The 24,480-nt window shown below is 32.3% G+C and overlaps 2 protein-coding genes across 5 annotated transcripts; both read right to left on the bottom strand.

Annotated features, from left to right (window-relative positions):
• Positions 1-3,604: 3,604 nt before the first annotated feature.
• LOC106772915 (pentatricopeptide repeat-containing protein At1g02150) lies at positions 3,605-7,343 on the bottom strand. The gene is made up of 2 exons (XM_014659548.2): positions 6,893-7,343; positions 3,605-5,038 (listed from the first exon to the last, which is right to left on the bottom strand). The coding sequence occupies exons 1-2, from the start codon at positions 7,262-7,264 to the stop codon at positions 3,782-3,784; spliced, it is 1,629 nt and encodes a 542-aa protein (XP_014515034.1). The 5' UTR covers positions 7,265-7,343; the 3' UTR covers positions 3,605-3,781.
• A 1,394-nt stretch (positions 7,344-8,737) lies between these two features.
• LOC106774197 (dol-P-Man:Man(7)GlcNAc(2)-PP-Dol alpha-1,6-mannosyltransferase) lies at positions 8,738-24,276 on the bottom strand. Of its 4 annotated transcripts, none has more exons than XM_014661099.2 (19): positions 23,877-24,262; positions 23,743-23,784; positions 23,577-23,622; positions 22,755-22,841; positions 22,136-22,191; positions 21,677-21,794; positions 20,777-20,835; positions 19,297-19,368; positions 17,851-17,914; positions 17,625-17,728; positions 17,058-17,129; positions 16,191-16,277; positions 16,033-16,100; positions 14,239-14,307; positions 14,085-14,167; positions 11,457-11,553; positions 9,944-10,009; positions 9,134-9,227; positions 8,738-9,041 (listed from the first exon to the last, which is right to left on the bottom strand). In XM_014661099.2, the coding sequence occupies exons 1-19, from the start codon at positions 24,003-24,005 to the stop codon at positions 8,961-8,963; spliced, it is 1,494 nt and encodes a 497-aa protein (XP_014516585.1). In that variant the 5' UTR covers positions 24,006-24,262; the 3' UTR covers positions 8,738-8,960. The 4 variants fall into 4 exon arrangements, 1 of the variants encoding a protein (XP_014516585.1); XR_002669590.1 differs by lacking the exon at positions 8,738-9,041 and adding an exon at positions 10,930-11,029 and having other exon boundaries at positions 9,151-9,227; positions 23,877-24,276; XR_002669589.1 differs by lacking the exon at positions 8,738-9,041 and adding an exon at positions 10,877-11,029 and having other exon boundaries at positions 9,154-9,227; positions 23,877-24,276.
• Between the last annotated feature and the right edge of the window lie 204 nt (positions 24,277-24,480).

Here is a 24,480-nt window from a genome sequence, read left to right on the forward strand (position 1 = left end):
CCTTCTCAATTTGAGATTGAATGATTATTAGAATGTCAAGATAATTCTCAATACACAATCCTAACATCAATACATACACTACTTGAAACCATTACAAGAATTTCTCCTTGAAATTCTTATCACATCATATACCATCCATACTCACAACCATGTTTACAATCCATAAAGCATCAACAAATTCCAAATAAGCATGCATGGAATCCATATAAACCACTTCAAAACAAGCAAGAATAAAAAAACCATAGAAAACATGCATTGGCTTCGTACTAGGTAGCGTTTAACGCTAGGTTTAGCACTTAGTGCCTAAATTGTCGCATTGTCTTGCAGAGTGTAAACAACCTCTCACTCAACGAATTAACATAAATTTAGTTCCAGGCCTAAAATGGTAACTGCTTAATGGTGTCCTGTCACCACTCAATGCCAGACCATTTGCATTTGGCCTGCTTAGTGGTGAAACTAAATTTCAATGCCATAGCAAAAAACTTGCAATAGCCCAATTTTGATTTGATGAACTAAAGGCTTATTCAAATGACCAAATTGATATTCTCGACTCAGAGCTTGGTCCAAAAACATGTTTTAATGTCAAACTAAATACCAATTTGCTCAAATGACTATAGACTTAGTTTATCAAGTCAACACCAAACCAAACAAATCAATCACACACAATGATATTACACAACATAAACTTCAACAACCATATTAATCAACTTCAGATTGACATTTTCATCCATACTATACAAATAAAAAATAGGTACATTCACATATCATCCAAACAAAATTTCTCATACCCACTTACGATTCCAAATAAAATACAATATACATCATAGACTAGGTATCAAAGACTTTTAAAATGGGTAATTAGCTTCCCTTACTCGTTAGAAGCTCAATATGCTCTAAGGTACCGAGAATGACTCCCTCAGCTCAAAGAGCTCTATCTGCTCTCTTCTACAAGAATTGATTAGACAGACTTGAAAACCCAACAACAAAGTTTTTTACCTCGAAAATTAGACTTACCATATAACATATGTGGATATGAATTCCTCATATCCTCCTCAATCTCCCACGTAAAGTCACCTATTCTCCCATCTGAGACTACTTTAACTAAATTGATGATCTTTCTCTAAGTTTCTTCATTTTACAATCAACTATACCAATAAGTTGCACCTCTACGAAGAGTTCTTCTCTGACCTACATATCTTTCACTTCCAGCACATGAGAGGGTTCAAGCACATACTTCCTAAGATGTGAGACGTGAAACATCAAATAAAGATTGGACAATTGAGGAGACATAACTATCTCATAAGCTACTGATCCAATGAGTCTCAATACCTGATATGGACCAATAAACCTAGGAGACAATTTCCTTAAGTTAATAACCCTTCTCACACCAATAGTCAGGATTACTCGAAAGAAGACATGATCCCCAACTGCAAACTCCAAAGGTCTTCTCCTCTTATTAACATAAGACTTCTGCCTACTTTAGGAAGCCTTCATCCTCTCTTATATCAACTTCACCAACTATGTGATCTATTGTAACAATTCAAAACCTACTAACACAAATTCTCCATCCTGGTACCAACACAAGGGAGTTATGCATAACTAGCCATATAGAGCCTCATTCGATGTCATACTTATGTTCTCTTGAAAGTTGTTGTTGTAGGTGAATTCTATCAAATGTAAAACTTTATCCTAACCTCCCAAGTGATCCAACACACAGGTTCTCAACAAATTTTCCAAAAACTTTATTGTTCTCTCTGATTGACCATATGTTTGAGGATGATAACCAAAACTCATCCTCAACTTGCTTCACATTGTTTTCTATAATGTTTGCCAAAACCTAAAAGTGAACCATGAATCTCTATCTGACAAAATACTAGAAGGCACGTCGTACACCTCACTATCTCCTTGATTTACAATTCTACCAACTTTTTCATAGATATCTTTAGATACACCATCAACAAATGAGCATTCTTTGTCAATCTATCTACTATAATCCAGATAGGATAATGACTTCTAATTGAATGTGAAAAATGAATAATAAAGTCCATATATATGTTATCTCACGTGCCGAAAACTCAACAAGATGACACAAGAAAGGAACAACTACGTTAGTCACTTAACAACCACATCATTCATTTTATAAAAAATATAAATTTATTGAATATTTAATAGATCGTACAAATTTTTAGAGAATCAATTCAAAGTTCACAAATTTATAAGAGACGCAAAATAATTAAACTTTAAAAAATAACAAAGTAATATGCCATGGTTAATTTTAAAAACAATGTCCTTTGTTTTTGTTCAATTTGATAAAAGTACGAAAATAAAATAAAATTAAAGATTTCAAATTTTTATAATTTCAAAATATGTTCACAAATAAATTTAACAATCATGTTTTTTAAATTCTTATTATATATATATATATATAATAATAATAATAATAATAATAATAATAATAATAATAATAATAATAATAATAATAATAATAATAATAATACACATCCTTCATTTATCAAAATAATTCATACATTGAATAGATATATACATTAATTCACATTTAAGCTAATTATTTTGCCTCCTAAATGCAAGAAATATTTAAATTACAACAATAAATATTTAATTTTAAATAAAAATCAAATTCGTACAATAATACATCCATTGAGACCAAATATACAAATTAGCAAATGCGACAATAGTATTTACAAAATAATTTTCTTACCTTTGAGATAAATAAGTCAAATAGCATTTATACCAATTGTACATATGAAGAAAAATAAGAATTGATTTGTAGAACAAAAAATAAACATGTTTTCATAAACTAAAATTAGTTTATGATATATAGATTTTCGACTTAATTTTTAATTTTAACTTCTACATAAATTAGTTAGTTTTTTCTTATGAAAGAGTTTATTTTATTTTTTACTATTGAAATTCTCTAGACAAATTTGTTTCCAAGAGACCCAAAGAGTGGTTCAAACTCCATCATTCATGATGAAAACATTAAAAAATGAGATTGAAAAAGACAAAAACTAGGTTATTGGTTACTGTTACATAAGAAGAAAAAGAGTGGGATAATGCAGGAGAGGAAAAAGAGATAAAATATGAAAAAAAAAAACTTAGTTCAATTTTTTTTAAGATGTATTTCATGTATTTCGAAAAACTTTGTCAAATGTATTTAATGTGTTTTGAAAAACTCTTTGTAGAACATATTCATGAAGGAGTATTTCGGAAAACTCATTAAAAAAAACATTATATATGTTTCGAAAAGTTTATTCCAGAAATCTCATTCCAGAAAATATATTCCAAAATACATTTCATATAGTTTGAACATTCTGTTCTGAAAACTACAATTTGGAAATCTTATTCTGGAAATTGTGTTCTGAAAATTTCGGTCCAAAAATTCAGAAAAGCTTTTTCCACAGAATTTCCAAAAAGATGTATTTCGAAAGTGACTTTTCCAAAGGGCAAAATGGTCATTTTGAAGATCTGAGGCGATGCGTGATGAAATTGTGGAGGTGTACGAAGTAAAAGCCCAAAAATAATACAGATCACATAAGGCTGACCCCCCAAGATCACATATACCATTGATATCAACATCAATTCGTAAGAAAAGCAAAAACATCACATATCATTTTAGCATAAAAATTCCAAAAGCAGCTACACTTTCTTACAGTTGCAATGAAACAGAGAATCTATGAAACTTTGAGATCATACTCATCAAAATCCCCTGCATGTTCTATCAAGCCATTTTCTAATACTAGAAAGAAAAACAGTTGAAGTATCAAAAGCTACTTTCTAGTTCATTCAACAACAATTCGGAGTCACCATCCATGTTTTCACTGCCATGCATATCATCAGTTCTATCTACTGTATTAATCTTGCTTGATAATTCATCATCAGATGAACCAATGAATGATTCATAAGCTTTATATTTACTAAATTTGGACAGCTTCAACAGTACAGTTAAAGTCTCAGCACTTCCCAAGTCACCTTGCTCTTGGCAAAGCTCTAGGAATGCAGACAAGTTCAAGGGCTTTGGTCTCCAACTCCTTGAATCATTAGCAACCATAAAAGCCTCTTTCAAGCAGGACAAGGCCTCAGAAATCCTCTTATCTGCAATGTAGCCCTCCGAGAGAATCTCCCATGTATTTGAATTTGGAAAACCACCATCCTCCTTCATCTGCTTGAAGAAACTCAGAGCCTTGTGCATATCACCTGCCTCAACATACCAGTCTAGGATAAGGTTTCCTACTCTAGGATCATAACTTAACTTTACTGAAACCCATTCCTTATAAAGTTTTTCTGCACCAGCAATATCATCCACTTTAACCAGAGAAGAAATAACAGCATGGTATCCCAAGTTTGGTGTATTTTTTGGAAAAACTGATTTGTATGTATTCCAAACTCGATAAACTTCGTCTTTGTTTCCAATACGTCCATATAAACTCAGGAGATAATGAAAAGGTATTCTATCACGACCTTTAATTCTATTCTCAACATTTCTTAAGCACTCTTCTGCTTTTTCAGTCTGATCCATCCTAATGTACATTGAAGCCATTGTGCTGAACGTAGACCAGTTAGGGATAATGGTAGGGTCCTTTTCCATCTGTTCAAACACTTGTTCCATCTTCTCTATTGATCCTTGAGATCCACAAGAAGATAACCAGATATTATATGTGTAGATATCTAACTGTATCTTTTTTTCCAACATTTCAGAAACCAGCATATCAACTTTATCATATTCCTTTACGTTCATGTACAGGGTCATCATTACATTAAATGGTAGTGGATGTACTACATACCCTTTACCCCTCATTGTGTCAAATAAAGATTCTGCCTTTTCCTTTGATCTGGAATGCACATATACATTCAAAAGGGCACCGTAAGTTCTCTTATTTTTTAACTGATCTTCCAGACTCAGAAAAAATACTTCTGCACTAGGAAACCCACGAACTTTTGCTATTAGATCTAACTGAATTGCTGCATCACTCTCAGAAACTCTAAACCGCTCTGGTCTATTGTTTATCCAATCATATACCTGCACATTTGTTCGTTGATTTAAAAAATTGTACATGGCTAATATTAAGACCATTGAAGCAAATAAGTAAACATAATCAGAAACAGCAAGATTTTTCATAATTCCACTCATTCCAAGGAAAGCATGTCAATAAATAGAGTGGTGGCCCAAAAATGGTTTCCCAGATTATGCAAAAATTTTACTGACGGTATCTGCAAATATGGAATTAAAAATCAAGAATTTTGTTATTGTATATTTATCCCACAAAACCAAGTGCCGTAAGTAAAGTGTAGAACGGAACATTTCTTATATAGTCACTGGAATAGCACTACCATGGAATCAATCAGGTCTTGCTCTAGTCTCATATAGCTCACTGCTCATCCCTACTCCTTTCTTAGGATTATCTGTTAAACAGACTTCATTTACGCATAGTTTAATGGAAACTTTGCAAGAACAAGATTCTTCATTTTGCTGTTCATGCTCTGGTATACCTCGGAAAGTTTGTGAATAGGAAAAGAAAACATGCACAGACTGACTAGGTCTTCTGTCTACTACATTTATTTTTTACGACATTTGTATTTTTTTAGCAGTTTGGATTTGAATTAGAGTTTTGGTAGTATTTGTGTGTTTAGGAGATCGTGGAACGTGCCAACTGTTGTTTGGTGTTTATATTCCAACTTGAATCACATGCAAAAATGAAATAAAATGGCATCAACAAATTACAAAATCCCTCATTAGGAACAAATGGCAATGCTCTATATTTCAACTCATGCTATGTAAAGCTGGTTATCAACTACTGAACATGAAGAATGCTACCTATATACACAAACAAATCTGTAGAATCGTACTTGGGTAGTGTCACAAGGAAAAACCAAAATTGAACCAAGTGGTTAAGCAATCTCAAGGAGCATGATTTGCCAAAAAAGAATGTTGTGTCACAAACAAATCTGTAAAATCTTACTTGTGTCATGTCACAAGGAAAAAACAAAAGTGAACGTTGTTAACCAATCTCAAGCAGCACGATTTACCAAAAAAAAGAATACCATTTAAACTGGTGAGTTCAATGAATGTCAAACTTCTCAACACAGGAAAGGCTAAACTATGCCTAAAATCTGATGAAACAAACTCAAACAGACAACACTCTAACCTTCCACTAATAACACATTCCACCACTAACAACTACTTACCAAAATCTCTTCAGTAAAAAGCAAAACAACACAAACACACATAGATAAAAGCACCCCACATGAAAAAGTGGATAAAAGATAAAGTTTTAAGCTCGTGTACAATTTAAAACCCTGGACCAAATAGTTAGCTTAACTAAAAAACAAAACCAACAAATCACAATCTCTATAGTAAAACGTAAAAACACACAGATAATAGCACCCAGGTTGGAATATAGAATTTTGACCTCAAGTGAAGGTGCAATTTGAATCCTTAGAACAGACAAAAAAACTATTCAGTAAAAAGAAAAAACAACACAAAAACAGAGACAGTGAAGTATTATAGACCCCAAATGAAAAAGAGGTTGCAAGATAGAGTTTTGACTTCAAGTGAAAGTGCAATTCAGATAACCAGTTTCACAAAATAAAATAAAAAAAATACTATTATCACTATCTCTTCAACCAAATGAAAGAGTAAAAAACACAAACACATAGAGAGCTAGAGCTTAAATCACCCCAAATGAAAAAGAGGTTGGAAGATAGTGTTTTGACTTCAAGTGAAAGTGCAATTCCGATAATTAGTTTCCCAAAAAAACCAAACTAATATCATTCCTCTCCTCAGCAAAATGAAAGAGTAAAAAACACAAACACATAGAGAGTGAGGGATTAAAGCACCCCAAATGAAAAAGATGTAGGAAGATAGAGTTTTGACCTCAAGGGCTCTCCGAAACTTCTTGTACTTCCTCAACTCCTTGACAACTCTGGAGAGCTCCCACTTGGTAAGGTTTCTGCCTTCGTTCTCCCACCGGTTGAGCACCTCGGCGGAGCCCATGTCGGGGTCCGGGTTGAGCGATATCCGGCGGTACAAGTCGTTCCACCGCACAATGGGGCGGCGTTCGTAGTCCACGGTGCCATAGTTGTGGACCTTGGAGACGGAACACGTTACCAAGGGGAGGCACGTGGCGCGCGTGCGAGCGAAGGGGAGAGTGGAAGAAGAGGGCTTGAAGGGGAGAGAGTAAGAGAGCGAAGAAGAGAGAGAAAGGGTTTGGTTGTGAAGAGAAGATTCAACTCTAAGGAGACTCATTTTTCTCTCTTTCAGTCAGTGAAATGAAGTAGTTGCAGGGAAATGGTGGGTTGAAGATAACCGTAAACTGTTCTATATGAGTTTCAATCATCACTATAAATATATATTTAAAATTATTCTTTTTTATAACTATGATTTGCTTTTAATAATCATCCATGTGTCAATTTTAATAGTTCAATCTATTTTATACTAACTAGTGAAAAAAAATATTATTATTATTATAACTATAAAAATAAATATAATAACTTTTATTTGTTTTATAAATATTTTTTATCATAAATAGTTATTTGAAATTTAAAAATATTTAAATTTAAAAAAAAAGATATAAATAAAAAACAATCATTTAAAGATAAAATTAATGAAATAACTATTTTAATTGAAAAAATTTATATATTTAAATATATTTTATTTATTACAAGTTTAACTATAATATACTTATAAATTTAATAATGACAGAGTTGGGTAAAACTGGGTGTGAAACCCTAGCATCAGGAAGGAAAACTTTTTAACCGTTAGATTTACAAAAAAACAAATTCACCAATGTTGAGAAATTTTTTACCTTATTTATTTATTTTTCTTTCTTTTGCTTATTTATCTTTATCTTCCTTGTTAAACCAAAACGCCTTTAAGCTGAGATCACTTTTTTTTTTTAATAATTACTTTTTGATAATTCCCATTTTATATGTAAGCATTGAGTTATGTTAATTATATTACTATCAAATTAAAATAATCATATAAAGAGAAGTGTTAAAATAAATGGTAAATAATTTATATTTTAAATGGATTGTAATTTTGAAGTTTAATTTAACTTACTGGTTATTTTCACTTATTTAAAGAAATATTTCCAAAGACAAAGGAAAGAAATAAAAGGCTTAAGACTAAAGTATATTTTAATAATTAGCAGTATGCATAATTATGTTACTAATGAAAATGTTTTTGTGGCAGCGAATGCTTTCGAAAGTTATTTGTCATTTACTTTAATAATAAGAAATGCTTTGTTAACCAGTCTCATTTAAAAGCTAGATTAATACATTCATTTAAAAGCTAAACAGAATTTAATTTAATTAGCATCATGAATTTTCTGAGACGAATAAACAAATTAATGCCCATCACATGGTCACTGTAAACAGAAAACAATAATTCTCTATTGAAATATTTTACAAAAATAATCTGTTAGAAGAGATCAACCCCTTGAAAGGATCTCAGTATCTTAAAAGAAAAAAGTAGCTTAGAACATTGAATGCCCATAGGATCTATATGTACATGCAAAGGGCTTTTTATTTGCTTTAGCAATAACCAAAATGCATAATGCTTTCTAATTGGAAAAGGAGCTACTAGACTTCAATCCAAATTATACTTCCTTAAATAATATTTAACTGCATTAACTTAAGCCAAAAAGGTTTTCAAGTAATTCCATATCAGACTGTTGAACCAGTATGATCTACTGTAAATGAAAAATCAGATATAGCTACCTCAGAGGAACCAATGTTTGAAATGCTACAAGAAAAATATTATACCCGTATGTACATTCTCATTAGTGCTGAAAAAAACACAACAGTTAGAACGGATCACAATACCAACTTTAGTCAAACTTGCTCCCCACTCTTCCTCTTAGGTAACTAAGAGAAAAAAGGTCAAAAAGGATACCACACCCTTCAAACCTGTCAATCTCAAACAAACTATACTACCAGACAAATTATGAACAGCCAGACAAATTTTGGCTGACAATATTCTGATTTCCTAAACTTCCATGGACATAAACTTTAGGCTCTTTTACCTGCAAAGGGTGAAAACTAGGATCAATAATTCAGGAATGAACAAAGCATTCATTGTTTGAGCTGGCTGCGAATACTAATAGCAACTACCAACCAGTGAAATTGGTGGAAAGCCAGATTTCAAGCGGACTCTTGAGAACCCATCTTCAGTAAATAGGCACTTGAATCCATTGATCACAGGATGTTCACTGTTAAAAGATCAAGAAGGAGGTCATATAAAATGGAAAAATTCTTTCAATCAGCCAATGCACTGAAATCCTGTATAAACTTCCAGTTCAAGATTTCCAAATGAAATGTTCATTTCATTCCTCCCAGTGCCTAATGTTAAATATGACCGAAGTCATCAATAAAATTTATTCATCTAAGTGCCTAGTGTTAAATATTATGTCTCTGAAAGATGTAATACAAAATCATTCATGCATCTTCACATGATAGCTTAAGCTTTTGGGATAGTAGGTCCATAACAGGGTATCAATATTTCCATGACCAAGTGTTACAGATTCCAATCCATGCTGAAACGCTCTTGTAATAAAAAAAATAAATTTCAGCAGTGTTGCTGGGATTTTCAAGCCAAAGGACATGATACACGAGGTGTAATCTAGATGTAATATACAACTATTAACATGTCTTCAAATTATAACAAAAGCTTCAAGGATAGTTTGTTCATGGCAATGACCATTATGAACATAGCATATGCTGAAGTCCTTGACAACACACATACTCTTCATGGGGATCTAATGTATCAAGTTCATCAATTTTATTTGACAAACTTGCTCCCCTGACACTACTATCTTTTGCAACACTTTGTAGGATCTCTCGTCATAAGATATCATGTGCCATACACTTTATGTTTGTCTAGTAAAGTACTGGAAGTAATATAGCAATCTGTTAATATATAACTCACTTTATAAGGAAAGTAAAATTTCTCTGTTGAAATTCTTCCAAACTAATTTGTTCTTCTTTAGAATACCTGCAGCAAGAATTCAAGATAAGCAACTTAGAGTTCGAAAATAGTTGGGAAGCAAAACAGTTTGGTCATCGCAAATTGCAAGCAATCAACAAAGCTATAATGAAATTATTAACACTTAAATCTTCCCCCGTGACTAGGTATTTCATTCATATTTAGTCATATGTATGTCTAGTATTTCCACAATTTTCCATGTGAGCATCATAGATCATGTCAACACCATTACAAACAAAAATCTGCATAATCATCATGAGTTAATGAATGTTAGGAGGAGTCCCCCTCTTAACATTCTAATCCAGAATTGGACTTCTTACAGCAACAAATAGCATAGAAGGCACTCCCAATTAAATGTTTAAAAATGAAAACCCTAGAACAACAATGATGGCTCATTTCAACTATACATAAGGTGCTAACTAATAAACTTGAAATGGTGAGGATAAGGAAAAATAGATCAAGGTCCATTGTGTTTTCATTAGTGCAATGAGAAACACATTCACTAATCATTCTCACTATGCTCAGAAAAAACCTGCAGTCAACTAAATGTCTACATACTTCAGCAACGTTATCAAGGCCTCCATCCATTACATGCCTACGCAACAAGAAATTACATTTCACATACTGGATTACAGTTTCAAGATCTAGAAGCAGCTTGATATCGGGGTCCGCATCAGTATCACTTGGATGACAATCAAGCATACTAGTCTTAGTAAAGATGTCCAATGCATATTTTCTCAAGGAAATGACAACGTCATCATCTATGATGCTGTTATCAACATTCACAATCAGGCAAAGAATGTTTGGAAAAGCAGAATAATTAATCTACAACAACTCATACCAAAATGGACTAAGGTAGAGCTAAAGCGATCAAACCAGGTATTGGGAGACTCTTTCAATTCATATAGAGGGTGACAAAAGTGGCATACAAGGTGAGATCCACCAGAGCTGATGAAACACAGAGGTTGTTACATGTAAACATCTTCTACCAACTCTCCGTGTAAGAAGGAATCCTTATGTAATAGATGCCTACCATTGCAAGAAATAGATGCACGATAGTTGTTTGGCAACAGGGAAAAGATGTTGTTTACAAAGATATAAGTATAGCACTAAGCCACAAAGCAAGTTTTGTGCTAATCAATATTGCCATCTAGTCCAACCTTCAGAGTATACACCTAATTACAACCAACAACAGTCTTCATGGGAGGTAAGGGAACCAACTCCCATGTGCTACATATAGAAACATTTACAGCAATTGTGTTATGAGACACACATGATTCTCTATTTAAAAGGAATAGAACTACACAATGAAAGGAAACAAAAAAAATATAAAACGTAATCCCTAAATAAAATTAATGCTATGCAATATTTCGTATTACATAATATCTTTAATAGGATCCATGCAATTAACTAGATGCATTATTAGTACAGTGCAAAGAAAAGAAACAAGTTATACCTCCATGGCAAATCACTTTCACAAAAGCGAGATATCCCATTCATGGCTGAAAATGTATCAATGTGCACCCACTCTTCATTTGTTTCATGATGAAAATCTGCAACAATTAAAAAAATCGACACACATCATAAGTAATGACAAAGAGCAGTATGACAAGAACAAAAACAAGAAGCTTGTTACACTATCATCCATGTAACATTCAATTGTTCATCTTTTGTTGAAATTTCCTTTTTTTATAATTTAAATGAGGGGGTTTTCTGGATTGGAGTTATTTTAAATCTCCACGACTGCTCGTTTGACTTCTAATTAAGATGAAAGGAGTTATGAGCAAGAAAAGCAATTGTATATATGAAAACAAATCGTGTTACATCAACCAAACACCAGAAAAATATGCTCACATGATACTTTGAATGTAGAAAAAATTAGTTTCTAACACACCTCGTCAGGATAGAGCATTAGCTTATATGCGACAAGAGGTAGTTTAAGAAGATAACACGCAACAACTTGTCAAGTGCCAAGGAACTCTAACAAGACTTGGTGAATATTTGTTTGTCGAGCATTTGGATTGACAAAACAAGTTATGATGTCTTTAGAATGGCTATTTTCTTATAGTGACATTCTACATAATTGTGCTAATTCATACCCTAGAAAACAGGACTGGGAAATGTATCTTTTGGTTATCACAGTAAGCATTACAAACACAGCCTTTGTATTTTCCTTGAGAGAGTGAGAAGGATGAGAGCCAACCAGTATTGCTTCTTGGTCCATAAATAAATTACCAGAAAATAACTCATGATCCAAACACCCAGAGTAGGCATATTTATTGTCACTAGAAATGTTAAATATTTTGCTCAAACCCCAGACCAAAGAACCATACAATTTATTCTAAATATCCTTTTGAAAATTGGGATAGAGATCATTATTTTTTTTTTGGAGTACTGGTAAGAGAAAAAGTCTAAATAAAGCACCTCACATCACTTAATTTAATCTAGAAATGTCACATACAAGTGTACATACTGGAATTGTGTGTCGGATCACACATATGATTCTCCATATTTACTAGTACTATACAATTAGGTTAAAAAAGAAGTACGTAACATAATCCCCAAATTTAAGCAATACAATTTTTCCATATTTACATAATCATAACTTTAACATCATACAAAATGAACAGTACAGTGAATAATTTTTAGAACAATAAACTGTGACCAAAATATGAAGCTCAGTTACCCATATTAAGAAAACGATATTTAGAATATGTTGTTAGATGGATATTAAATGCAATACTAAAAGTTGTTGGCAGAATATTAGATGTGTTACTAGAAGTTGTTAGGAGTTGTTAGAAGTCGTTAAAAGGTTCTAGAGATCTCATGTAATTATTACTTTAGGGTTTGAGTTCTCTATATATATAAAAGTTGATGTACTGTTTCAAATGTACCAATTGAATAAAATCTTATTTCTTACATATTAATTCTTTCAAGTGAATCCAATGAGATCCTATAATCCAACAATATTAACAACTTTTAACAAAACTTTCCATTGTTAATTGTGAAAAATAGAAACTACAACTACAATATTTTACCTGTTAGAATAAAACCAGCAGTTACAGATTTCTAAGGAATTAGGAGCGTAACATTATATGGGAAATTAGGATTATTGATTCCTAATTATTAGGTGTATTTATTATAATTGATTTTGTATTATGCTATAAATACATGGTGTGTAGTCTGCATTAGACACAATTCATTCAGAACATATACAATTCTATATAGTTTAGGTTCGAGATCTGGTTTCTCTTTTCCTTTTCTCTTTTTTTCGTGTGAACAGTACCTCCAGCCACTGTGTGCCCGTCAACCTGACACACCGTGCTCCAACCTGGCAAACAGTGCTCCAACCTGGCGGACTGTGCTTCAACCTGGCGGACTGTGCTTCAACCCGACTACCTCACAGCCTGGCAGTGCAATTGAGTACATTTGTAACATAGCTTGGTACATGACATATATGCTCTAACTTGAAGCGGAATGTGTTAGAGTAAAATCAGTGTTATAATTGATTTTGTATTATGCTATAAATACATGGTATGTAATTTGCATTAGACACAATCATCCAAAACATATACAATTCTATAAGGTATTAGTAGTTTAGGTTCGAGATCTGGTTTCTCTTTTCTTTTCTTTTCCTGTTTTTCCGGTAAACAGAACCTGCAGCCACTGTGTGCCCCTCAACCCGGTATACTGTGCTCCAACCCAATAGACCGTGTTTCAACCCAACTACCTCACACTCTGAGCGGTTAAGTACATTTGTAACAAGATTGGTACATATGACATATATGTTCCAGCTTGAGGAGGAGTATTAAAATAGAATCAATTGTTACTAATTTCTAGGGAATTAGGCATTACATAACCTGGGAAGTTAAGATAATTGATTCCTAATTATTAGGTGTATTTATTATAATTGATTCTGTATTATGCTATAAATACATGTTGTGTGGTACACAATTCATTCAAAACATATACAATTCTATATTACCAAATCAAAGGTCAAACAAGGAACAAGTTTTTCTCTAGGCAAATTCCAGTAAAGTACTTCACAGCCAAGGCATGGATATTTCAAGACTCGTCTACTCACCAATTCCATGCAATTCTTTTAAGGCATATCCACTAGGATAGTTCCAGTATGATGCCATGAAACTTGTGATGGTGCCTGCAAGACTGTAAGATAGACAATGAGTACAAAAAATTATATACCCACTACCAATGAAACAAATGACTAGTGAACCAACCTCACTAAAAGTAATGCCAATAAAGTGAGGAAAAGCAAGTTCCAAATCATCTTTTTCCTATTGTTGTAACTGAAAAATTTGTAGAAGATTAGCAACTGAAAAGGATAAGAAACCAAAAAAACAGGTACAACTATTGAAAGAGTGAAACATCTGAAACTTTCATCTCTGTTTATAGAATGTAAATACAGTTCAGCTCAATCATCACGCTTCAAATCTACCCTGCATTTCTGATTCTGTTTAGGACTCCTCCTTTCATTCTTCAACCAATCTCATCAACAAGGTACACAGATAAGAAAAGCCATGTGATTTACTAATATATTGAACACAAACTTTTGGCACTCAACTCCCAAACTGCAGTAGCTTCAACAGTTTGTCTTGCATAGAAAAATTGACCACCTGTGCTGCATTCTAAATTTTCTCTTTCCTATTCTCCTTTGGTTTCAGAATTCGAGTTTTGTATCTAGTTAACTTTTTTCTCTACAAAAATGGCTAGACGACAATGATCATAATAATGTTACATTATTATGTTGCAGCAACCGCATCGTGCACGCTTCCATTGCGAATCCGTGTCCACTTTCGAAGTGGGAAGTGTGTGGCTCAAAGGCCGTGCCACAACTTCATAGCATATATGTCATATGTGCTCAACTTGCTAAGAATGTGATTGATCCTTGCTCCTCTTAGAGAGATAGTGAATATGTCAGTCACCAGAGTTGACAGATCTAGTAGTGATATCTCCAAGCCTAAGTTTTTCCTTCTGAAATGATAATCTATCTCAATATGTTTGACTCTTTCATGAAAGACAAGAATAGGCAATATATAATGGTGTCCGCTTGTCACAAGATATTAAATTACCTCCAACAAACAAGAACGGAATATCTTGAAGTAGACTGTCTATCACTAAGTGAGCTTGCTCAGTTAGCTTCAAAATGCCCTACAGTTTGAATAGTCCTCTTATCTTCATAAATAAGGCATTTTCTAAGGTCATTCTAATTATATCTTAGGATACATACAACTACATCTTGACAAAGAGAATTAAAAGAAAAACGACTTGCTTCACTCATTGCAAAGGCAATGTCATGACAAGTCACATTGAGATAATTTAGCTTACCAACTAACCCTCTGTATATCATAGGATATAAGGTTCTCCCTAGTCTAGTACTAGTTTGACACTTCAATTCATTGGTGTGTCTACTGGTTTAGTATTTAACATCACTCTTTCTTCTAAAATATCTCGAGCCTATTTCCAATGTAATGGTGTCTGGTTGTCACAACATTTAAAGATATGATTCTGACTTCTGTAATTATCAGACTCGTGTTGAATTTGAAACTAAATTACCTATATGCAAAATGAAATTTCACACATAGATGACCTCAACCCACCTAATGTTATAAGTGCCATCGAAATGTCAAATTCTTTTGGATCATTCAATGATGTTACTTGTCTTGTTACATTCACTTGGTAGCTAAAAAAATGAATAAATATCTATATTGTATGATTCGAACACTACCGATATTGTATTGTTGAAGGACTATCTGTGAAGCACAAACACGGCTCAAAACATACACTTTCGCCATGTAGTGTCTGAACTCATGCTACATAGAGCGATATACCAAGCCTAGTCCCAAAGAACCAACATATATAGAGAGGAGTGAGGAAGATGCTTTGTAAATTGGAATAACTTGCTCCAATATATTCTAGCAATTGCTAGCTATTCAATGCAATAAGTTTAGAAAATAAAAATAGAACCCAATTCAATTTTAAAGACATGTATAATGCTCATAAAGAGAACTTACATTCTGTTAGAAGCAATTGAAGCGGAGACATTAAATATTGGAACTGAACTAATGATAAAACGAAGCTCCTGCAATATCAGTCGGAATAACACTGAATACATGCATCGGGTTTAAGACAGACAAATTAAGCATCAGATTTCTCGTTACAATTATAGTACCTTGTGAGGAAGCTTAGAATAAAGCAAAATGAAGGCAAGAACTGGAAAAGTGAAAGATCGTACCCTTCTGTCTAAAAAAAGGCCAAACTGCAAACAAGAACAGCATGTCAAGAAACTCAAATTAGGATGTAAGAGAGGCTTTCTTCTTTTTCTTTTCCCAATTTTTTTTCTTTTTATTGTTTCAATTTGAGGAAGGTAGAAAAAGTGGTCTTTTCTGAAGGGCGAGTGATATCTGTAAATAGGGAAACTTGTAATTAGGATATTTGTCAGATTTTCTTCATGTATTCTTATTTTCCTATGATTATAAATAAAGATTTAATGTGTGTAGCAATCATACAATTGTAGTCATTCTTTTTTACACACCTAAAGCACTCTTTTAAGGCTACCTCTGATTGGGTTTCAAATATTCTCTAAACTAAAGAAAATAAAATCTCAATATTGTTCCAAGTAACATAAGAAACTCAGAAGATATTATAACCCAAAGATAATTAAAATCTAAGTTATATATAAAATCCTAGCTATATACAAATGAAATATTAATTTCCTAAAATGTTAAATCCTAATCTAACAAAATTAAATAAGAAATTTTAAAAAGACAATACTTAGTTAAGAACAAGTAACTTGGAGATAAAATCCCTAAAATAGAAATCTCTCAAATAAAAGAAAAAATTAGCCTTTATGAGAATAACATAAAAAACTAAATATAATCAACATTGTTCCATTCTGCATCAACAAACTAATTGAAAAATAATTAAAAGCATTTTCCTTAACATAACAATGAAAGTAGAAGAAACCACTATGTCAAGCTTAAAATCTACATAAGTAAAAATTCAATCATTAGAGGATATTGGACAATCCAAGACTTACCAGTGAAAGTGGATATGCAGCAAGTAGTGAACGAGGAAGAGCTGAAGTGAAGTACCAATGGAAAGCATTTGTCTAACAATAATTGTCAAGGAACGTAATAATTTATGAACTACAAATGAGACAGTGTTATCAAAGGAAGCAAACAGCATGCAGATTTTATGTGATGATGAACTCATTATGCGTTGTCCCAAGGAAAAAACAGAGAAAATTCACAATGATCAATGAACATCAAAAGCATTAGCCACTGAACATCCAAACATCCAAACCCTAATCCCTATACACCAAATTCCTCCATCTCATATAGAAGATAGAAAAAAAGGCCTTCTTGGTAAAAATGTTTTATGCAAGAAATAGTGAAAATGGGCTTTTGTTCTCATTTTTCCTGTAGAAACAAATCTTTCCAAAAAGAAAAGAAAGTGAAAACAAGGTGACCATTTTGTAATTATTCCTGAAAACAAAAAATGGTTTTTCAAACCAAACAGAAGCAGAAGAAAATTGAAAATACCCTGGTCATGAAATATGTATAAACATATATTTCCCATATTGAATAAACTTGGTGAAGGATACTCCCCATTCAGAGCTTTTGTTTAGTACAGAATTAAACCAAAAGACTTCAAATTCAGGCCACAATAATCGTTTCCACATAACTGAATCAACTAATATGGTTAGACCTGTATTCAGAAGACCATAATGTTAGAATCAAATTTTAACCGCACAGCATCCTAGCATTCATAATTTTATTTTTATTTAAGTTACATGTTAAATTTAAAATAAAAAAATGTACGTCACCAACCTATGCAGGAGAGGGCCATCCCAGTGCAGTGTTTCAGAGCACCCCATACTGAAATTTGTTTTGTCTTCCCTTCAAGAGACGAATTTTATTAGACACAAACCATGATCATGTTACCATGAGATTGGAATTGTCAAAATGAAAATTTCAATTTTATAATAACTCAACCAAAATAGCAAGGTCAGAAAAAGAGGATAGAAAATTCATCAAACAGAACAATTAACTTCAAATGCCAAATATAATAAACACTGTTCTCAAAAACATTGATAACCGAAGCATGGTTAACCAATTAAGTTAAGTAATTAAATGTTAAATGAACATTAAATAATGTATTGCAGACTGGACTCAGAAGAACCTAACTTCACTCTACAAAAAAGGCTAATAAGGTTAGAGCTGTACAAGCTTTATAAGCTATATTTAAGTAATCTCTAGTAAATGTGGGATTAAGTACATCCCAAGGCTGCAGCTACGGCAGCCCAAAGAGGCCACAAATAAGGCAGGCCGGGAGTGACTACAATTAAGGCATTTCCCAACATAGGAATTATATGGTGACCCAAGTGAACATTTCAAACACCTTGCTGATTATGAAATAACCTTTAAGACAGTGAAAAAGCAACAGAATTCCTCACAAATTGGAAGCCTTAAAATTGAAATACTTAATAAGATAAAAATCCAAATCAGATTTAATTTAAATTGTGCTTGGAAATGTTGACATCAATATTAGAGCTGTTGCCAGGACAACTCATGGATTACATTCCTAACTATTAGTAATTAAGGAATCTGCTTCCCATTATTTGCTCTATTTCATCCAATGCTACTCAATATTTCCTAACTATTAATTAATTCTTATATCTATTTCCAACTAACTATTAGGCCCATAAATTTAGAGAGCAATTTTAAGACATATATTATGTATATATTAAAGTGACATAAAAAATATAAATCAATAGAATTTGTTCTCTATTTTTAGAGGAAATGAGATTGTTTCATTATCAAGATATTGACATTAGAAGTTCAGAGATAATGTGTTAAGAAGTGAACTTTAAGCCTAATTCAATCCTACAAAACTAGATTGTAAAGTAAAATTTGCACTCACTTATATATTATAAATTGTTCTTATCTCTATCCCAATACCATGGAAATATTTTCTTCAGTTGTTAAATTTAAAGCATTATGAAAAGCAAGACAAAGACTAGGATGCAACAGAAAATAATGAACATAGCCAGACTTTTTCCTTCCTTTTTTTTAAATATATAGAAGAAAGTTTGACATAAAAACAACTGTATAAGTAACATGAAGCATCATAACTCATTGGATATCCTTCAAACCAAACAAATTTAAAAAATTGACCGATATCTCTTACATGGAGGTTAAGCACAATGGAAACTTGACAAGATCTATATCAGTAGCTCAAGCATTTAAGGAGAAAAAAAGCAAAAGCCAACATACCAAAAGAAGTTGCATCCCAATGGAACAAAGAAGTAACAGCATGTCACATCTGAATACAGTTGTAGCAAAGATCTGATAATCCGAAAGTGCAAAGAGATTATTCTTAGACAAGGCAAAGTATATCAAGCATAAAGTAATATTTAGAATTAAAAGGGGCAGCCAGAGAAAATATTCTAGGCATCAAAAATCAATGGTAAAAGGATTACATTCCCTCCTGTTCCACTGTGCGTGAATGCATACATGAAAAGATGATAAATTAAACTAGTAATAATATGAAAAAATATATTACCATTTTCATAAAATGAGTTAATTTCATAAACAGTGGAAACAAAAATGGTCCTAAATAATAATAACATAAATAATGTAAATAATAAATGAGCTATTTAACATATCATAAAAGCTTGATCACTTGAATCAAAGCATGTTTCCAGAATTTGCATAAACTTTGTGGAGGGTTATAATCACTGATAATTCTCATGTTTCAGCTAAATATGCATTTAGAGAGAAGGAGGGACGTGGGTTTTGTTTCATTCTTGAAATGGAACATATAGAGACATCATAGATCATTCATTATCAATTACCCCTCAACCCTAATCACACACCACTGCCACTGCGCTACTGTCTTCTCACCACAACTTGTACTGCTCTAACAACCCTCCGTCTTCAGCAACACGATTTTTTTCTCTCAAAGTTGATTAGGGAAAGAATAGCATACATAAATATATTCTCACAAGATATTTGTTGCCTTATTTTTAGAAAAATGTAAGACCCATGTACATTCACTTTTACCAACCATAAAAATATTATAAAATTGTTGATAAAGTGTATGCTTCCCTCTACTCTGGTCAAAATGGACCAAGAACATCTCATTCTCACCTTAACTGTTCCTTCACTCCTTTCTTTCTATTTTCCCTTTCCTGTAAAAAGTTTGGGCTAAGAATTTGCATATATTTATATGCTGAAGAAATTAATTCCAAAACTCTTTTATCAAATTATAAGAAAGAGATCCATAACAAAAATAATCAAGGGCACTTAACTTGTTTCTTTTAATCAAAAAATGACAAACATACATGTCCATGGAATTTCCATGTGTTATTACATGAGCAACACATTCTCATACACATACAAACGAGAAATAAGAAATCCCCTCATAATAACATAATAGGTTCAAAATCCATTATTAGGCCCATAATAGGTTCATAAAGAAATAACATCTATGTAATTGGTCCGTTTAATAAAAAATAAAAATACAAAAATAAATAAAACTCTTTTTGCAAACTTGATAACAAGAGAAGTTGAAATTTTCTCTTTGAAAAGAGCAATTTTACAGTGAGACTGGTTCAAGAAAATGATTCTGGCATCTAGCATGGCAAAAGATGTATATGATAAAAACTGGAAAAAATAATACAGTGGAGCTCATAATATTCAAAAGAAAAATATTGTATAGAGATGAACCTTATAAAAACAACAGTATACATACCAGAGAGTTTAGAGCTGCATAAACGCGTCCTTCAAACCAGTATCCATATGCCAAATTCACTGCAAAAGTAAATCCAGAGAAAGTCAAGCACCATGACATGACTAGCAAGCAAGAAAAATCCTTCATAAAAATTCTATATGTAAGACAGAAAATTAGAATAGGGTACAAAATAAAAAATTCACTGAATTAATTGAAAAGTTGTCTTTAGTAATTTATAGAATTTTCTCACTGTCCTTCTAATTTACTTCCCTGTCATGTTATAAAAATTTCTTATTAAATTATTGAAAAATCAATCTAATTTTTTAAAAATACACATCAATATTTTGCATATTTGAAAAAAAAAGTTCTTATTAGGGTCATTTGTACCTGTTAGAGTACATCAACGTGATGTCAAAGATTAATCAAAGTGTACTCTGTTAGTCCTTGGTTTTACCATCTTTCTGTTTGTATTAAGTTAGGATTATTTTTTTATTATGATTCAGTTACATTAGTCGTGTAACCAACTGCGGAGTCAACAGCTGGATAATCCCTGGGCAACATTTATCAGAATTTACAGTTTATAATTCTCTCTTTCTCAGCTCAGAATCTATCCTCTCTCTGCTTTCCACTAGAATTGTAACAATGTTGTGCACTTCAACTTTATTCCATTCTATATTGTATATATCATTTTTTCTTTGATTGAAACAGAAAATTCTCTGTAGAACCATTATGCCCTTTTCTAAAATTAGATAGCGACCAAGGCAATGATTCCCTTCCTTTCTGAGCTAAAGCTCCCCATATATAAATCCAGCATTCTGGGTCTGCCCCCTGGTGTTATCTATTTTCACACTGTCTTTCATCATTAAAAACAAGAAAAACACTATCAGGAATATAAAGAAGCAAGGCAGGCTAAGTACTTACCTAGGCCCAATGCAAGAATGTTAGGAAGTGGACGGGTACAATAGAACAGAAAATGAAACTGAATAGCAGTAAATATTACAAAGAAGGCTTCTACTTGATGCCCAAATTTATTCCTTATCTGCATAGCAAGATTATTATTAGAATATTGAAGTACTGGTGAAGTTTTGGAAACACATTTCATAATTTTAATTTTGTAAATATTACATGCCAAATAAACTGAGCTAAATTATCTCTACATTTGAATTAATTTTTTACTTGATCAATAGTTAAAACACTTTAGTACATCCATGCACCAATTATACAATGGTGCATGATAGAAGAAGTCATGAAACTGGAACTTCAATTACATATATATCAGAACGTTGAATAAACACTAGATCATAAATAAATTAACCTTTCTGGACTCTTATTTATTGATCATGATAAGAGGTCAATAGAAAAGAGCCCAAAGGTACATACCTGACGTCGGAAGAATCTTAGTGTGTATAGTGTGATGCACCCTAGGGCCATTCGAACTAGACATCAACAATAAGATACATTAATGTACTTCCCACCACATACTCAATAAACAGAGTGTGAGAATGACAATTGAAGGCATTTTGAGAAATTTGAGCATTTTGAGATTACAAATGATAATAGACTCAGCAAAGAACTCCAAATTAATTTATTTGATATGTCAACTCAATTATGCACATATAACACACAGATTCGTCTGTAATAAATGCTCATAGACTAACAAAATTATGCTCTGAAATGAGAATTTTATCAGAACTACTTTTCAAGCTTCTATTTTCCAGCTATAGATAGTGTTTTATACTTCAAATTCTTGTAGTGTGTTTGTTTTCTCATCCACTCAATTTCCAGGCGTCCAAACAGAAAACTAATAACTAATTGCTTCTTCGCAAACACACTTAATGCACTTCCCAGTAGGAATCAGTACAAGTCTATTTCAATTTAAACCAAAAGGAGGGCAAAATTCAGAGAAAAGGAAAAAGATAAACAGCATTCACCAAAATGAGGAAAAGTATGATGAACAAAAATCATAACGCAGTGATTGTCATGTATGAAAGAAGGATACCAATGACAAGAGCATAAAACTTTGGCAAATGAAGCAAACTTGCAGTCAACACAAAAGGAGCTGCAACGATTGACACAAGCAAAGCACCTAAAACAAAATAACAATAATAACATCAATATCAGATAACATATAATATTATAATAAAAAGACATCTACACTAGTAGAAACCAGTTTATACTCACAAGGCATGGCCACTGCAAAAACTCATTTCAAACAATCCAACTCAAAATCGGAACTGTTAAATTTCCACAGCTAAAACTAAACAAACTTCAATGGCGTTCACAACTCATAGCAAATGCCATTCACAGTCTCAGATTATTAAATGGAACCATTCTCATTAGGCACACAGCCAATGCAACTGTATAAACAAGTCCTTAATTCTCATTTGTTTAATTCTACATAAGAATATTATTATCTTCCATGATAAACCACAAATAAATGGCTAGTGTTAAGGGTCTCCTTCGACAAGATTCTCCATTAACTAAAACTAACTTATGTGCAAGAAAATTTGTCTAAAAAATTAAAAAATTAAATAGGTGTTTCCATAAGTTAAAATTAGTTTACGTGTAATATAAGCTAATTTATACAAATTCTCTGAAATAGTTTCTCTAAATTTTTATTTTTAACATGGACATGAGCTAAACTTAGCCTGTGAAGAAGTTCAATACTCATTTCATTTTTTTCTATCTTAAAAATGTTTATGAAAAAATTTGTACAAACAGAGCCTAAATGTGAAAGCATAAACGAAAAATCTTTATGAACAAGTAAACAATACACATATTTTGAAAGAAATTGCCAGAAAATGGAAAAAAAAAAAATTACCAAGGAAAGTGCGAGGAACCACCCCAGGGAATTCCAGATGATCATACTATTATCAGAAACGATAAAAAAAAAATATATATCAATTGAGTCCAATAATATACTAATTAAAAAATTTTACGAAGTTAACAAAAAAATTTACGAAGTTAACAACACAAAATAAACTCACATTGTCTAGGTTAGTCCGGTGATAGAGAATATCGTGCATTGCCTTAAAGAAACACAGATAAGTAATAAATAAATAAAAATAATCAAACAATAAACAAAATAAGCAAACAAATTGAGGAAGAAGAAGAAAGAGACCTGAACATTGAAACTCTCTTCGACCTTTGTGTAAGGAACGGTGAGAACGTATAAAGCAGCTATTGATGCCAACAGCAAATCGTAACCATATCGCTGTAGAAAAGTCTCCGATTTCGAATTGGAAGCCATTGTTGTTCGGTTCGTTGCAGAGTGAATGCTCTATACCAGAGACTAGAAGAACACGAAATGGGTTTGTGGGCCTTTCATAAGAAATATGCTCGCTGCTCCTACAACTAAGCTATTTCTTCCTGTACTCCCACAATTACTAATTGCACCCATAACAGTAAAAGACTCACCACCTCAACATGTTACCGCACCACTTCACCACCGCCAAAATGTCCACTTCACCTCAGTATCAGCATGCATATTATAAAACAAACTTCCAAAGAAAATGAAAATAAGTAATGAGTTAAATATGTTTTTCATTTTCAAAAATTGTTTTGTCCCTCTATTTTATATAAATCATGTAAAATATCTTTCAAGTGAACGACACGTAAAATATTTACTATATGACAAATAAAATTATATAATAAATTATAGTATAATCTTTACATATTTGTTGAGAATAATATTTCACGTGACTTTTATAAAATGTAGAGACAAG

This window comes from Vigna radiata, chromosome 9 (assembly GCF_000741045.1).
Source record: "Vigna radiata var. radiata cultivar VC1973A chromosome 9, Vradiata_ver6, whole genome shotgun sequence".
NCBI lineage: Eukaryota > Viridiplantae > Streptophyta > Magnoliopsida > Fabales > Fabaceae > Vigna > Vigna radiata.